At 43.4% G+C, this 17,903-nt stretch overlaps 1 protein-coding gene across 1 annotated transcript in view; it reads left to right on the top strand.

The window, feature by feature from the left end:
• Positions 1–1,376: 1,376 nt before the first annotated feature.
• Positions 1,377–17,903, top strand: part of LOC119974922 (zinc finger and BTB domain-containing protein 11-like) — a 61,417-nt gene continuing 44,890 nt past the window's right edge. The window contains exons 1-2 of the mRNA XM_038814270.1: positions 1,377–1,571; positions 9,684–9,864. Of these exons, the coding sequence (XP_038670198.1) occupies positions 9,789–9,864 (76 nt within the window). The 5' untranslated portion in view covers positions 1,377–1,571; positions 9,684–9,788. The remainder of the gene's footprint in view (positions 1,572–9,683; positions 9,865–17,903) is intronic.

Raw genomic sequence — 17,903 nt, 5'->3', positions numbered from 1 at the left:
AATAATTATTGTGAATGCTGTATGAATCTAAATATCTCAAACCTTTACTGTAGGTACGTCTTTATCTGCAGTAAGTGGCTGTGTGTTAAAATACACTGGGGTGTTAAAAAAAGTTTCTAAAATAAATGCCTAATTTCTCCCTAGCCTCTGATCTCGGGTTCAAATGTACGTAAGAACATACAGTGCAGAAGGAGGCCATTCGGCCCATCGAGTTTGCACCGACCCACTTAAGCCCTCACTTTCACCCTATCCCCGTAATCCAATAACTCCTAACCTGTTTGGGCACTAAGGGCAATTTATCGTGGCCAATCCACCTAACCTGCATGTCTTTGGACTGTGGGAGGAAACCGGAGCACCCGGAGGAAACCCACAGACACTGGGAGAACATGCAGACTCCGCACAGTGACCAAGCAAAGAATCAAACCTGGAACCCTGGTGCTGTGAAGCTATCCACTTGTGCTACCGTGTTGCCCTAACATAGGACTTGGGAATAGGCCATTTGGCCTTCAGAATCTGCTCCACCGTTCTATAAGATATCTGTCATGCGGGTTCTCTACCCACCTCCCACAAAAGTCTGAACTCAGCCTTGAAGAAATGTAATGATCCAGCCTCCACTGGTTTCTGGTGAAGAGAATTGTAGATAACGGCCCCCTGAGAGAAATTGTGTCCCCTAGTGCGAGCCTCCCGCACAAGAATAACCTCCCCAGTATCCACCCTGTTGAATACCTGGTGGATATTGTATGTTTCAATAAGATGACCTCTCATTCTTCTAAATTCCCAATGGGTATTGGCCCGAATAAGCCCTTCATCCCGAGTCAAGTGAACCCTTGAACTACTCTTGTTCTATCCTTTTCCAAAGAAGGTGACCAAAGCTGTACGCGATACTGGGACTCAAAAATGTGTGCACGGTGCTGGAAGGAAAATGGGTTGTTGTGTTTGGAAGGAATACTTGCATATGCTGCCACTAAAAGTTTTAGCTTTCGTTGGGTTTAACCCTACACTTGAGGAATTGAGGTGGATTGAAGTGGGTTTGATCCTAAAATTGGATAACACTGCAACTTTAATCAGAAAATTGGAGCTTCTTTGTCAAGCTATTTAGGGAAGTAAAAGGAGCATTAAATGGGATGGGGAAGGGGGAACACACATTGAAGCTGCCGACACTGGGCCACAAGTCACCTCAACCAGCAGATCAGTTCCTGGCTGCTGCTCTTGACGCAGGCGCACAGAGCTCTCTCTCTCTGGCGGGGGAACAATGGTGTTGCTGGAATCCCGGAACCAAAGCGGAGGGGACGGCAGTCTGTCAGGGACGCTTTTCCCATAGAAGCCCGTTTCCCAGGGCAACGGCCGCCGCCCGGAAGGTTACCGGCCGGGCACCAGCGAGGCCGCTCCGGCTCCCATCTGGCGGGAACAGGAGTGATAATACAAGGAGGCCGGAGGCGTGGGATGATATTGCAGGGAGGTAGGGGATGAAGGGCAAATAAGAGCAGGCTGGGGAAAAGGGGACTACAAGGGAGGCCATGGTAATGAATACTGACACGGAGTGGATGGGGAAGTGGACTACAGAAAGAAGGGTAATAAATGCCAACCTAAAGGAGATTAATGATACTGACGACATAATAAATGCAAATAGTTCATAGTATAAGTTAATTTTAGGAACATAGTATCTAATTTAAGACAGCAGAAACTGGACTGATCACCTGGCTTCGACCTCGGGACTGGGCACAACAAACCCAGCCTTGATAATAAGAACTAGCTAAGAAGTCTTACAACACCAGGTTAAAGTCCAACAGGTTTGTTTCGAATCGCTAGCTTTCGGAGCACTGTTGCTTCCTCATTCACTGAAGCGAAACTATTCCAGTATAGCTACAACACTGGCATCTACCCAGAAAATGTGGGAAATTGCCCAGGTATGTCCTGTACACAAAAATCAGGACAAATCCAACCTGTCTAATTGCCGCCTCATTAATCTACTCTCAATGATCAGTAAAATGATGGAAGGGGTCATCAGTGCTATGAAGCGGCACTTACTTTGAAATAACCTGCTCACTGATGTTCTGTTTTGTTTCCGGCAAGCTCACTCCACTCCTGACCTCATTCCAGTCTTGGTTCAAACATGAAGAGCTGAAATCCAGAGGTCAGGTGAGAGTTACTGCCCTTGACATCAGGGCAGCATTTGATCAAATGTGGCATCAAGGAGTACTAGCAAAACTGGAGTCAATTGGAATCAGGGAAAACTCTCCAGTAGTTGGAGTCACACTGACACAAAGGAAGATAGTTGTGGCTGTTGGAGGTCAGTCATCTCAGTCCCAGGACATCACTGCAGGAGTTCCTCAGGGTAGTGTCCTAGGCCCAACATTCTTCAGCTGCTTCACCAATGACTTTTCCTCCAACATAAGGTCAGATGTGGAGATATATGCTGATGTTCAGCACAATTGTGACTCCTCAGACACTGAATCAGTCCTCGTGAAAATGCAACAAGACATGGACAGACAAGTGACAAGTAACATTTGTTTTTTTTAAATATAATTTTTATTGGAATTTTTTACAGAAAATATAAAACATAACGACAAACAATGAAATGCAACAAAATAACCCACAATAACTGTAACACCCCCAGACCGTATCGACGCATGTATCACATCCCCCCCCCCAACCCCAATGAACAACAAAAGAACTTAAAAATAAATTTAAATTAAATAAACAAACATAGTCATTGTCCGCCCCCCCCCCCCCCCCCCCTCCTCCTCCTCCCCCCCGGGTTGCTGCTGCTACTGTCCCTGTACCCTATCGTTGAGCCAGAAGACAAGTAACATTTGTGCCACACAAGTGTCAAGTAATGACCATCCCCCATAAAGGGGAATCAAACCATCGCCGCTTGACATTAAATGGCAGTACCATCACTGAATCCCTCACTATCAACATTATGGGGGTTACTATTGACCAGAAACTGAACTGGACTAGCCATATAAAAACTGTTGCTACAAGAGGAGGTCAGAGGCTCGGAATCCTGTGGCAAGTAGCTCACCCCCTGAATCCACAAAGCCTGTCTACCACGTACACAGCACAATTGTGATGGAATGCTCTCCACTTGCCTGGATAAGTGCAGCTCCAACACTCAAGAAGCTCAACATCGTCCAGGACAAAGCAGCCCTAATTGGCACCCCTTCCACAAACATTCACACCCTCCACCACCAATGCACAGGGTTGCTATATTTATCTGGTTCTAAATATAGCGGTCAATATGGTCACCTTCCTTAATCCTAATTATGTTTGCTCTAGAGTCGCCAGGTATCTTTCGATACCGCCACAAGGTTCAAACCCGAATACTGATCAAAGAACCAATGCACCAGTTAGTTAGTTCAAAGTCAATACTATTTATTTACACACACAGTAATCAGTGGCGGACTGGCCAGGGTGTCAGCTTGCCCGATGGCAAGTGGGCCCCCTATATCAAATAAAAATGCAATAAAGAAACAAACACAGACAATTGTTTTAGTAATAAAAAGGAATAAGAAAAAAAAGGGAACAGAACAAATAAGCAGTGCATGAAAAGGAACAAAGCAGGGGAGGTAGTGGAAGGATGTGGAATAGGGGGGCCCAGGTCGGGCATAATTAAGGAAATTCCATGTTTTCAGCCAGAGTGTGTGAATTTAAAGGTAAAGTTACAATTCGTGATTTGAGATGGTCGTCAACTTCAAAGGATATCAAGCAGTAGTCTTGGTTCAGCCGGTACATCGGTCCGGGGACCGGAGACCCAAGAAGGGGCCCGTGAATCTCTGAAGGGCCCTTAAAATTATAATTAATTAGAAAAATAAATCTCCAACCTCTTTCCTGAGATTTGTATTCTAACTTAATAAAATATAATTGTTTTTAAAAAGAGCAATACCAAATAAAAATGCAATAAAGAAACAAACAAATAATCACTCAGCGTATGAAGGAACGAAGCAGTGCTAAACGGATGTGAAAAGGAGTGGGGGGGGGGGGGGGGGGCTGGTTCACCCAGGTCGGACATAGTTGGAAATCCATGTTTTCAGCAAGAGTGTGTGAATTTAAAGATAAAGTTACAGTTCGTGATTTGAGATGGTCGGCAACTTGAAAGGATATCAAGCAGTACATAGGGTCGTGAGGTCACCGAAAAGGAGAAGCGGTACCTTTGACTGTGAATCATGAGGTCAAAGATATTGAAGTGATAAGCCATGATCGGTAAACTCAAAGGGTTGCAACCTGTAACACTACACTGGTATCAAACAGGACATGTTAGCTTTGGTCGTGGGACCATTCTTAATGTCTTACTATAGTCGGACCAAGTTTCAACAGTTGTCTCAGTTGCTTGCTGGTGTGAACACTGGACAGTGGATTGTCTCCTCTTCTGAAGCTGCATAGGCCACAGTAGTATTGACTAATGAACATAGCCTATTGAAGTGTAAGTAAGTTATTTTATATTTTTTATCAAGTAGGGGTTTATCTGGCATTCCTTCAAGTTATTCTTGCAATCATCAATATTCATTTTTCCCAATGTGGGCTATTTTTAATTAAGTTTTTATTTCAGGAATATTACCCCTACCAGAATGGAAAAGAAAAAGCATAAATCTGGGTCACTAAAACGCAAAGAACAAAAAGAAGCAGAAAGGAAGGAATCAGCCAAGCGATGCAGGCCTATTACAGAGTTTATAATACCACAAGCACAATCCACATCAATATCCAGTTCTGCAACAAATAATCAAGAAGCAAGAAACAATGCTCATGGTGATGATGCAATGACATGCGAGTTACAAGAACAGAGACGAGCTACTTTGAATGTAGAGACAAATGCAAGTACATCCATTACTAATCAACCCAAGCCCAATATTTCTTCTGGCTTCCTTGTTCCGGTATCTGCACTGCCTGGAGTTGCAACATCTGAACACATAGCTTCAACTAGTGACAGGGAATCAGATATTCCTTCAAGCATAAATGACTTGGTTTCTGAAGCACATCCTGTAAATGAACCCACGCAAGAAAATGAACGATCAATTACTGGAATCCTCCAATATCCATCACGAGCAAAGCTAAAACAGTCTTTTGCTCAACATCCACTTCAGCCACTTGATGATCTGCCATTTGATGCTCATTTGTATGAGAGGAAAATTATGAATGACTCAGTCCCAAGAAAATGGCTAACATATAACAAAGAAAATAGATGCTTATATTGTTCATACTGCTTAGCCTTTGAGTTTCCTAACACTCATCATGCATCACCCTTTGTACGTGGCTTTAGTGACTACAGGCGTATTAGCCAGAGCTTGACTTTACATGAATCAACAACAACACCTGTCAGAAATGCTCAGCAATATATCAGTGTGGTTAATGATGGCACCTTAGATAAATTTTTTGCAGCATCACTAATTAAAAGGAAAGAAGAAGTATTGAAGCAGAGAAGTATTGTTATGAGGATTATAGACATCATAAAGATGTTAGGCAAGCAAGCACTTCCTTTTCGACGTCACAGAAATGAATCGGCCTACACTCTAGATAACGAGGTTCTGAATCATGTCAATTTTTTAGCTACAGTGCAGTTGATGGCAAAATATGACCCCATTATGGCAGCTCACGTTTCTGCAGTGCAAAACAAGTCTAAACAAAGAATCAAACGATTAGAGCAACAAGGAAAGGCTCAAAGTAAAGGCCATGGTGGACTTGTTACATACCTGAGTAAAACAACTATAAACATGTTAATCAAAATTATGAAGAATATGATACAAGAAAGAATTAGTCATGAAGATTCTCAAGCAAAATATTATTCTATTCAGGTTGATTCAACACAAAATAATTCATCCATCGATCAGTTTAGCATTATTATTCGGTATGTGCTTAAAGGTATTATCTGTGAGCGACTACTTTCAGTTGTGCCAAGTAATGATGGTACAGGACAGGGACTTTTTGATCTATTGATTGAAACATTACAGCATCTTAAAATTGACCCCCAAAAATGTTTATCTGATAGCACAGATTGCGCTGCAAGCTACCATGGCCAGTATAATGGTTTACAAAGTAAAATTGGTGATGTGGCTGATCAACATGTTCATATATGGTGCTATGCCCATGTCTTGAATTTGGTGATAACGGAAACAACAAAATGTTGTGTGCCTGCAGTTTATTTTTTCAATTTGCTCCAGAATATAGCAACTTTTGTGAAAGCATCATATAAGAGAATGGCTGTATGGATAGAAGTTGTTGGAAAACATCTAGGACAAGAAAAAATGAAACGATTAAAGCTAATTGGTGAGACCAGATGGTCAGGAAAATCCAATGCAGCAACAACTATATTTGGACGTTTTGATGATGCCACTACCAGTACTTTCATAAATCTATTGACATGCTTATCAATGATACAAGAGTCAGAAAAGTTTGATGCAAAAACAAAACATGAAGCAAATGTTTTACTTCAAAGTCTTCTAAAGTTTGAAACCATATTGACAGCATTTACTTACTTGTATATATTTGAAACTACAACCCCGTTATCAAGTTATCTACAGACAAGTGGTTTAGATATGTTTACTGCATGGAGTTTGGTAGATTCAGCTACAACAAAGTTGAAGGAACAGACAAGAACATTTGATAACGTTCACAGCAAGGCTTTGGAATTTGTAAATAAATGTAATGACAGGATTTCACAGATGAATATGGATGAAAATCAAACATTGGAAATTGATGCATTGGAAACAGCATTGCCAGTTAAGAGGCAGAGGAAGAAGAAAAGAATGGCAGATGAGCTTATTGATGATGAAAGAAATTCCTCAGATTCTCTAGCTCCTTTTCGAGTAAATGTGTTTAACCTAATAATGGATTGCATTGTCCAGTCACTAGAATCACGCTTTGTACAACACAAACAGTTGTATAAAGATTTGTCCTGCTTGGACCCAGCAAAGTCTAAAACTATTGCAGAGAAGGGCCTTGAAGATGAAGCATTGGAAGGTATTATTAAGCTGTTTCCACAAATCAGCAAAGATCAAGTAATATTGGAATTGTTTTCTTTTGCTTCAAACTTTGATGTATTAAAGCTATTGCTTAATGATGGTGAGAATATGGATTCCAGTTGCAACAATTGTAAAATTTGCAGCACTTGCCCATCGTGTGTACTAAAAATTCTGGCATCCAACAGACTTCATGACAAGGCATATGATAACCTTTATGAACTTTATAAAGTCATCTGCACATTATCAGTTACTCAAGTCCAATGTGAGAGGACATTTTCAAAGCTAAAGATCATAAAGACAAGGTTAAGAAATTCGCTGTCTGAGGAGAATTTGGAATCATACATGTTGCTATCCATTGAAAAGGAATTGTTAGATGAATTGGATGCAGAAGCAATTATTGGCAGATTCGCACAATCATCTAGCGAACACAAACAATTGCTCTTAATATAGTGGACTGCATGCAATGCTCTATTGTGCTTTTGAACTATCTGTTAATGTGTAAATTGTGCAGTAAACTATTTAAAAATATCAACCAATTACTTAAAATTTTTTAAAATAAATTAAAAATTCAATTATAACATTCTGTATTTACATTTGGTATCTACTGCCAGTAATATGTGCAGTACATGTAGACTGTAATTACTAAGAAATACACATTTTTTTCACAAAGATTTTAATTGGACCCTTTTTTCCATATGTATTTTTTGAAAATTTTATTTATTCGTTATGTAAATTAAATGATAGCATTGTAGTTGTGGGTGGGACCCCTTTGTCTCCTGGCAACCAATATTTTTAGACCCAGTCCGCCACTGACAGTAATATCTACTCATGCGCAAAATACCATAAACTAAACTATCTTTAACGCTAACGCCTATACTTAACTTCGCGTGCCCACTCAGTCAGAGGAACAATGGCCGTTGTTCGGATCTGAGGCTGTTGGGTTCGAAGATGTAACAGAAGAACAGCTAAGGTCGTCCATCTGATGTCGAGCGTTGACCTTGGACTTACTTGCTTCTGGTGCAGCTGGTGGACGGGTCTCTCCGCTTCAAGAGAGCGATTCTCTCTCGGGGGCTTCTTATACCTGAAGGGGCTTCGCACGCTTTTGGGCGGGCCTTGAACTTGGTCCCGATTAATTGGGCCGTATCTTGATCACTCGTATTGATCTTGACCAATAAAGGGGTGGGTGCCCTAATGGTTGGGCGTGTCCTAGGTGGCCGTTGGCCTTGCTTTGTTTGTGTCTTTCTGGCGCCAGGATGTCTGCAATAGTATCAGTTACTTGAGTGTCATTCCTTTGTTCCCGGAGATGGGCCATCAATATGCTAATTGCCTTACAGTTTCAGTCTTGTCTCTGTGCCTGCTTGCTTTCCTAACATTGTCCATATTTTCCTACAGTCATTGCAATCATCTATTTTGTATTCTGGAAGTGGCCATCCCAGATGGCTACAACAGTAGCAGCAGTGTGTACCATACGCAAGACGCACTGCAGGAACACACCAAAGCTTCTTGGGCAGCACCTTCCAAACCCATGACCATTATCTTGAAGGACAAGGGCAGCAGATACCTGAGAACACCACTACCTGGAAGTTCCCCTCCAAGCCACTCAACACCCTGACTTGGAAATAAACTGGCGTCCCTTCACTGTAATTGGGTCAAAATCCTGGAACTCCCTCCCTAACAACACTGTGCGTGTACCTACACCTCAGGGACTGCAGTGGTTCAAGAAGGCAGCTCACCGCCACCTTCTCAAGAGAAATTAGGGATGGGCAACAAATGCTGGCCGAGCCAGTGAAGCCCACATACCAGTAAAAATGTACACAAAATGGCTGATTTGGAATCTCATGATGGTAAGCACAGAATTATTACTTCGCAGGAGGAGGCCATTCAGCCTATCCTGTCTGCACCGGCTCTCCAAATGAGTGGTTCACTTAGTGTCATTCTCCCTGTAACCCTGCACATTCCTCCTTTTTAGATAATAGTCTTTAATTTCCTTTTGAATGCTTCAAATGACTGCCTCCACCACACTCTCAGGCAGTGCATTTCCAGACCTTTAACTTCTTTTTACCAATTATTTTAAATCTGTGCCCTCTCATTCTCGATGCTTACATGAGCAGGAGCAGTTTCTCCCTACGTATTTCTGTCCAGGCCCCTCATCATCTTGGGTACCTCTATCAAATCTCCTCCAAGCCTTTTTAATCCCAAGGAAAACAATCCTTTTTATAAATTTAGAATACCCAATTCATTTTTTTCCAATTAAGGGGACATTTAGCGTGGCCAATCCACCTACCCTGCACTTCTTTTGGGTTGTGGGGGCGAAACTCACGCAAAGACGGGGAGAATGTGCAAACTCCACATGGACAGTAACCCAGAGCCGGGATTGAACCTAGGACCACGGCACCGTGAGGCAGCAGTGCTAACCACTGTGTCATCGTGCTGCCCCACAATCCTAACCGCTCCAATCTATCTCCATAACTCCATAACTGAAGCTCAATCATTGCCGGAACAATTCTTGGGAATTTTTTCTATCCTCTCTCCAATGACTTCACATCCTTCCTAAAGTGCAACGCCCAGAGCTGGAAGCAATATTCCATCTGAGATCAAACAAGTGCCTTATACAAGTTCAACATAACCACCTTGCTCTTATACTCTGTGCCCTGATTGATAAACATGTGATTATTTTAAAAAACATTTTGCCTATTGAACATTTATCCTGCTTCTTCCCTTCCCCAGGGAATGGAGAAAGTATAAAAGAAAATATGAGAAATGATTGGACAGCTGAAGAAAAATAAAACTCACTCCCATCCAAGTGGATTGCATCAAACTCCTGAATGATAAATGGGAAGTGTTGAGGGAAATGACTGGTATCAGGAAAAATTGCTTATCTTGAGAATTTTGTTGTGGAAGACAAATGGTGAGTTATTGAAAGGAAGTTTTCTCTATTGACGACTGAACCACTTGATGATTGTGTTTTTGTACTTTGTTATTTTTCTGATTGCTGCCAATGATTAATTATTTACTGGAATTTTCATTTCCACTGACTGCGTGGAAGCAATGTAACAGCTGGAAGTTCCAATTCTCCTCTTGCATTGATTTTGCCAATTTCAGATCCGTTCTCAAGAATGAGTCAGCTGGGACAGCACGGTGCGCAGTGGGTTAGCCCTGCTGCCTCATGGCGCTGAGGACCCGGGTTCGAATCCCGGCCCTGGGTCAATGTCCGTGTAGAGTTTGCACACTCTCCCCGTGTCTGCGTGGGTTTCGCTCCCACAACCCAAAGATGTGCAGGCTAGGTGGATTGGCCACTCTAAATTGCCCCTTAATTGGAAAAAATGAATTGGGTACTCTAAATTTATTTTAAAAAAGAATGAGTCAGCTGGTGATGCCGGTGTTATTAGATTAAGTCCAAATTGAGCACATCAGCAAATGATTTATTTGGCAGGGGGTTTGGGTCAGGAGGTGAGGGTAATGTGGTGGGTCCCCTGGGGGGTTTGTTGGTGTGTGGGGGGCATTTCCTGTGCGAGGCTTGGTCTTTTTTTTTTAAAGTTACTCTGAAGTTAAAAGTGACTTTCTTTTCAGCGAACTCTTTCAGAGTAAGTATCAGGGTAAAACTGGCAGAACCAGCCGAAGTTAGCAATTTAATTCGCTTCTGTCGGATAGTTCCCAGCGCATCATAGTTGTCCAGAAGAAGTGACCACTTCCAGGCAATTGCCGGTGATACCATTATGTGTGAACTTGTTAGAGGGATTCCCCAGTACACCACTGGGAACCCCCTAAATGCGACACTGAGGAACCAGGAAGTTATGGGCCTATATATCTGCTCACCCACCTAGATTATCCGTCCCATCTTTAGCACAACCACCTCTGCCACAGCTCATCTGCTCCTGAACCTCACATTCATGTTTTTGAGGATTCTAAAGCTCTGCTGACCTATATTCCAGCCCACATACAACTTTTTTAAAAATATAAATTTAGAACATCCAATTCTCTTTCCAATGAGGGCAATTTAGCATGGCCAATCGATCTACCCTGCACATCTTTGGGTTGTGGGGATGAGATCCACACGGACAGTGACCTGGGGCCGGGATCGAACTCGGGTCCTCGGCGTCGTGAGGCAGCAGTGCTAACCACTGCATCACTGTGCTGCAGCTCCCATATACAACTTGAGCACACCCCAAACTTGCTGCTTGCATCAAGTCTTGTTCACCCATCATCTCGGTGTTTACTCACCTACATTGACTTCTAGCCTGGCAGTACCTCAGTTTGAAAATTTACACCCTTATTCACAAATCCCTTCAGGGCCTCCTACAGCATTCTGCCAATTCTAGGATCTTGTTCATTCCGGACTTTAATCCCCCAACAATTGGCAGATGTGCCTTCAGCTGCCTCGGCTGGAACTTCTGTAATTCCCTCCCTGGATCCCTCTTTCTCCTCAATTTAGATAGTCCTGAAACGTGCTTCTTTGCCCAAATTTTTTATCAACTGTCCTAATATCTCCTTTGGTATCAAATTTTATTCCGTCAGATCGAAGACGGGACATGGGCTGATGCCCTGGAGAGGGTAAATTCTTCCTCCTCGTGTGCGCGGCTTAGCCTCATCCAATTCAAGGTGCTGCATAGGGCCCACATGACTGGGACGAGGATGAATAGGTTCTTTGGGGGTGAAGATAGGTGTGCCAGGTGCTCGGGGAGTCCAGCGAACCATGCCCATATGTTCTGGGCATGCCCGGCATTGGAGGAGTTCTGGAAGGGGGTGGCGAGGACGGTGTCAAGGGTGGTGGGATCCAGGGTCAAGCCAGGATGGGGACTCGCGATCTTTGGGGTTGGGGTAGAGCCGGGAGTGCAGGAGGCGAAAGAGGCCGGAGTGCTGGCCTTTGCGTCCCTAGTAGCCCGGCGAAGGATTTTGCTACAGTGGAAGGACGCGAGGCCCCCAAGCGTGGAGACCTGGATCAATGACATGGCGGGCTTTATTAAGCTTGAGAAGGTTAAATTCGCCCTGAGAGGATCGGTGCAAGGGTTCTTTAAACGGTGGCAACCTTTCCTCGACTTTCTGGCTCAACGATAGGGTACTGGGACAGTAGCAGCAGCAACCCGGGGGGGGGGGGGGGGGGGGGGCGTTGATTATGTTAGCTTATTTTATTTAAATTTGATTTATCTAATTTTAATTTATGGTTAAGTTCTCTTGTTTGGGGGGGGGTGGGGGAATGTGATACACGTGATGTTACGGTATGGGGGGAATTGTGGGTGTTATGGGGCTGTTAGTTGCATATTACTGCTTTTTGCTATACTTTTTGTTATATTTTCTGCAAAAAATTCCAATTAAAAAAAAAAATTTTTATTCCGTAACGTTCCTGTGAAATGGATGGGCTACTGAATAATAATCTTGATTAGTGTCACAAATAGGCTTACATTAACAGTCCAATGAAGTTAATGTGAATATCCCCTAGTCGCCACACTCCGGTGCCTGTTCAGGTACACTGAGGGAGAATTCAGAATGTCCAATATTCCGAACAAGCATATCTTTCGGGACTTGTGGGAGGAAACCGAAGCACCCAGAGAAAACGCACATAGACACTGTTGCACGTTTTACTGTGGTTGTAAAACCCGTTTATTGGAGTGTATTAACATGCCTCCGTATTCGACGTGTGCTTAACACTACTAGGCTCTGTTCTATGTATTTATTCAGCTCTGGAGTCGCCAGGTGCCGTATAGACACCGTCACAAGTATTCCAAGGTCAAGTTCAAAGTAATAAAGACGATACACCGATTAGTAAGGTTCAAACGATCAATATTTATTATACAGTTATAATAAATACTCATGCACACACTAAGAGACTAAGCTATAACTAAACTTAAGTGATCAGAATACTTATCTAACAGGAACAGGCAAGGTCAGAGAACGAGGCCTTCGTCCTGGTCTTGTACTGCAGCCTTCAGCAAGCGTTCTGGTACTGGGGGTCTAGTGGGCTTGGATCGCGTAGCGAGCGTTGAACTTACGATTTCGGCGGCTGGTGCTCAACGGCTGGAGTCAGGATGCAAGATGTCTATCAGGGCCGGAGCACGGGTTTAACAGACCGGGCTATGTGGGGAATTTGCCTTTATACCCCTCTCTAATGTCCTTGCCCCCTTCTAGGCGGGCTCTACCTTTCGGTACCGATTGGAGCGTTTCCAAACGGTTACCTTCGAAATCCTCCAATGCGAGGGCCTTCCTCGGTGTTGGGGGGTGGTTTCGATATTCGTTACTTTGGTGCCATCCTGTCTGCGCAACCAATTAAGTGTTACATTGAGATGGAAATGTTGCCATTGTTCGTGCCTGGATCTGGGCTGCCTCATCAGAATGCTAAGCGCTTTGCCATTAACACCTTTGGCTTGGAGATCTTGCACCTGGCCAGAAACTGGTTTGCTGCTTGCAAAATGCTAATTAGTTGAGAGCAGCCTGTCTGCTCTCACTAAACAGGCTTTTCCTTCTGTCTTCCATTTTACTTTGGCTCAGTGTCCATTTTGCGTGGCCAGCATGGCTACAACACGGGGAGCTCACACAGAGTGACCCAAGCCTGGAATCGATCCCGGGTCCCTGGTGCCATGAAGCAACAGTGCTAACCACTGAACTACCGTGGTGCCCCCCCCCCCCACTTTACTACATTAAAGGCACTATATTAATGCAAGTTGTTGCTGGATTAGCGGAGAAAAGGTGAATTATTCTGGAAATAATTTAATTCCTGTACATTGCATCGAGAGAGGTAAAAATTTGATGTGTTGTCATCAAAGTGGTACTTCCTTTGCAGTGTATACATATCTGTATTCCATGTCCTTTTTTCCTCCCTGCTCCTTCTCCTGTCAGGTCGACAATGACAGGCTTGTGAGGAAGGCCTCTAGTGGAAATAACAAACAACTGCCAGAGGAACTGAACAGCAACATAAACCAAAACTTCTGCAATCCCTGCCTGTTTTAATGATGGGGCTGCGAATAGGGCCCACCAATCTCCACTGGTTGCCAGAAGCAAGTACTTGCACAACCTATTCACTGAGGAAGAAGCCACTCCCAGTCAGGAAGAAGCAATGGAGGGGCAGCAGGGTGGTGCAGTGGTTAGCACTGCTGCCTCATGGCACCGAGGTCCCAGGTTCGATCCCGGCTCTGGTCACTGTCCGTGTGGAGTTTGTACGTTCTCCCCATGTTCGCGTGGGTTTCGCCCCCACAACCCAAAGATATGCAGGGTTGGATTGGCCACACTAAATTGCCCCGTAATTGGAAACAATGAATTGGATACTCTAAATTTATTTTTAAAAAGGAAGAAGTGATGGAGCTGACAGGTGTACCCAGCAGGGAAAATCAAATGCTATAGTAACTATTGTGATGATAGGTAGACTATCATCTGTATATAATATAGATACTTCATCATCACTGTAAAGTCTATGATCTATGATGAGTGAGTATTATAAGTTATATGTTTTACTGTTGTAGTTCTACCATCCGACCAGCAGGCGAGTATGGAGTCCCAGGACCCGGGATGCACCATGCGTTCCTGCAGAAGGTGTTTGTCAGGTGTTGATAGCAGTCACAGTTTAAAGTAGCTATGTTGTATCTTAGTGTAAGTTAGTGATAGACGTTTATTTCCAACTGTATTCATCTTAGACATTTTAGTTATTCGTTAATGTAGTGTTCGTAATAAATAGGTTTGTTTATAAAACAAAGTCTAATGTTCTTTGTTCACATCAGCCCATCAAAGAACATTACAAATATGTAACCAAAATTACTTTCCAGAATTTTAATCTGCTTGTCTTTCCCGTCCCTTTCTTCACTTTACAATAAGAGCCTTTTACTTGTTTTGTTTATCCTGAAGAACCTCTTATCAGTGGTTTTTTAAACTCCCATTTCAGGAACACAGTGTGATTTTGCCGTGCTTTTTTTGCCATAGTGTGTAACACCCACTAACATTTCTGATGTCCAAATTAGCATCCTGTCCAGTTACAGTAATAAAAATTTATAACCAAAACTAACTTGTGTTGCCTACAAATTGGTCAATGACAGGCAGCATGGTGGCGCAGTGGGTTAGCCCTGCTGCCTCACGGCGCCGAGGTCCCAGGTTCGATCCCGGCTCTGGGTCACTGTCCATGTGGAGTTTGCCCGTTCTCCCCGTGTTTGCGTGGGTTTCGCCCCCACAAACCAAAGATGTGCAGGGTAGGTGAATTAGCCACGCTAAATTGCCCCTTAATTGGAAAAAAATAATTGGGTATTCTAAATTTATAAAAAAATAAAAATACAAAATTGGCCAATGACTACCAAAATGGGGGGGATGTTGTAAACCCTCGTGCACCAATATTAAATCATTGAGTGCATGCTGTTCTGTTTGATATTTAAGAGACACCTGTGCCTCAATGCAGCAATTTATTGAGATCACATAATTGGTGCCCCATGCAGTGGTCAGGTGCAAGTTTTATTTTCCTGCCCCTACATATACTGCAAGACACTTTCAGAGATGCCAAGAGGGAACATTAGACTGTATTCCCCAGGTCTTATGCGACTCACCTACTTTTATAGAGGCCTATGTGCTGACTAATCAACCTTCTAGCCACAGTTAGTGTAGCGTAAGGAGAATAATGGAGAAAATGGCTTGCCTGCAAGTGAAGCAACACAACTACGTGCTTTAGTTTTGCATGTGGAAAATGTTGTTCATGCAGCCTGATAACCATCAAGTGCACAATGTAATTATTATAAACTTTAAATATGGGCTAGTATTTCAATTTGGGGATTATATTCTCTATGTTTAATATAAAATGGGAGAAATGAAGTTTAAAGGTAACAAAATATTTGCAGTGAAATTAGCATCTTAATTGCAACAGTGCTTATTTAAATCTGTTTACAGAGCCATCCCTCTCATAGCAGTCCACCCCCCCCCCCCCCCCCCCCCCCACCCCTTTTAAAAAAAGTTTTTTTGCACCGTGCTTTGTTTGATGGGGTTGTTCTGCAAAATGCCAATGTTCTGCACCTGTGGGATGACAGGCAAAGGGGCAGCATGGCGGCCAGTTAGCAGTGCTGCCTCACGCCGCCGAGGACCCGGGTTTGAACCCGGCCCCAGGTCACTGTCCGTGTGGAGTTTGTACATTCTCCCCATGCCTGCCGGGTCTCACCCCACAACCCAAAGATGTGCAGGGTAGGTGGATTGGCCACGCTAAATTTAAAAAAAAATTAGAGTACCCAATTAATGTTTTTTCCAATTAAGGGGCAATTTAGCATGGCCAATGCACCTACTCTGCACATCTTTGGGTTGTGGGGTGAAACCCACACAAACACAGGGAGAATGTGCAAACTCAGGGCAGCACGATGGCGCAGTGGATCGCACTGCGACTGCGGCGCTGAGGACCCAGGTTCGAATCCCAGCCCTGGGTCACTGTCCGTGTGGAGTTTGCACATTCTCCCCGTGTCTGCGTGGGTTTCAACTGTGTAGTGTCCAGAAAGGCTGGGTGGTGTTACTGAGTTACGGGGATAGGGTGGGTGTGTGGGCTTGGGTCGGGTGCCCTTTCAAAGGGCCGGTGCAGACTCGATGGGCCGAATGGTCTCCTTCAGCACTAAATTCTATGATTCTATGATTAAGCTAATTCTGCACATTGAGCTTTTAAATTGAAAGGAAACAAAAATGTATCTGCAAATGAAGTCTTATTGGGGAGAAGGCAGGAGAATGGGGTTTAGAAAAATATCAGCCACAATTGAATGGCGGAGCAGACTCGATGGGCCGAGTGGCTTAATTCTGCTACTACGTCTTATGGAAGTCAAAAAAGACATTTGATATAAACCAGTCTGAGATGTTCAAGAAACTATAACAATTAGTTGTTGCCTTTTAGGATTGATTTGATTGATCAGTTTAAAGGGCGCATCTGTTAGTGGGGATTATTTGGTGGGTCTTGTCTGGGTACTTTTTGAAATAAATTTTCAAAGTAAGCTGCAATTTAGCGTGGCCAATGGCACTGAGGCTTCAGGTTTGATCCCGGCTCTGGGTCACTGTCTGTGTGGAATTCGCATGGCATGTTTGTAGTCTTGTCATTGTTTTGCAGTGTGCTGTGGCATTGTCCTTCATGTGCAGAGTTGTACCATTTTGTACAAGTCGTAGTTTCATTGTTGTTGTTTCTGTCTTTGTTGTTTTCGTTGTCGTTCTTGTTGCTGCTTTTGTTGTTTCCGTCTTTGTTGTTTTCATTGTCGTTCTTGTTGTTTTTGTTGTTTCTGACTTGGTTCTTGTTATTGTCTTTGATATGCTTCTTGGTGTTTTTGTTGTTCTTCTTGTAGTTTTTGTTGTTGCTGTTGTTCTTGTTTCTGCAGTGCTTCTTGCGATTTTTGTTCTTATCGCGCTTCATGTTGCTTTTGTTCTTGCTGTTGTTGTTCTTGTTTCTGCACTGCTTCTGGTGGTTTATGTTCTTCTTGTTGTGCTCAATGAGTGTCCCATGTGGATAATTTGAGTCATTGTCACAGTTATTGGTGCGAGTGTCCTTTGTGGAATCTGTTACATTGAACATTTCGTCTAGAGAATGTTCTGATGTTGCATTGATGCTGGTGACATCAGTCATTTGTGGTGGATTTGATTCCTCTTCTTTGCTTCCTTGGTGCTCCTCTTTTGGAGTCAAATTCTTCACGATTTCATTTTCTTGTTGGTCTTGGTGCTCCTCTTCTGGAGTCAAAATCCTCACGATTGCTATTGACGTGGTCTCTGTGGACTCTTGGTGCTCCTCTTCTGGAGTCAAAATCTTCATGGTTTCTATTGACGTGGTCTCTGTGGACTCTTGGTGCTCCTCTTCTGGAGTCAAAATCTTCATGGTTTCTATTGACGTGGTCTCTCTGGACTCTTGGGTGGCCTTTCATAGTCTGCTTGCGGTTGCTCAGATACGGCAGGTTGACCTTCATGGTCTTGTTCATGCATGGTGTTCGCCAGGGAGTGTTTGCTTGCTTCCATTTTAGAGTCTTTCAACAA

The sequence above is a fragment of the Scyliorhinus canicula genome, chromosome 12, assembly GCF_902713615.1.
Source record: "Scyliorhinus canicula chromosome 12, sScyCan1.1, whole genome shotgun sequence".
In the NCBI taxonomy this organism is placed as follows: domain Eukaryota; kingdom Metazoa; phylum Chordata; class Chondrichthyes; order Carcharhiniformes; family Scyliorhinidae; genus Scyliorhinus; species Scyliorhinus canicula.
The sequence above is the reverse complement of the archived record's forward strand: the minus strand, read 5'-3'. Positions and strand labels throughout refer to the sequence as shown.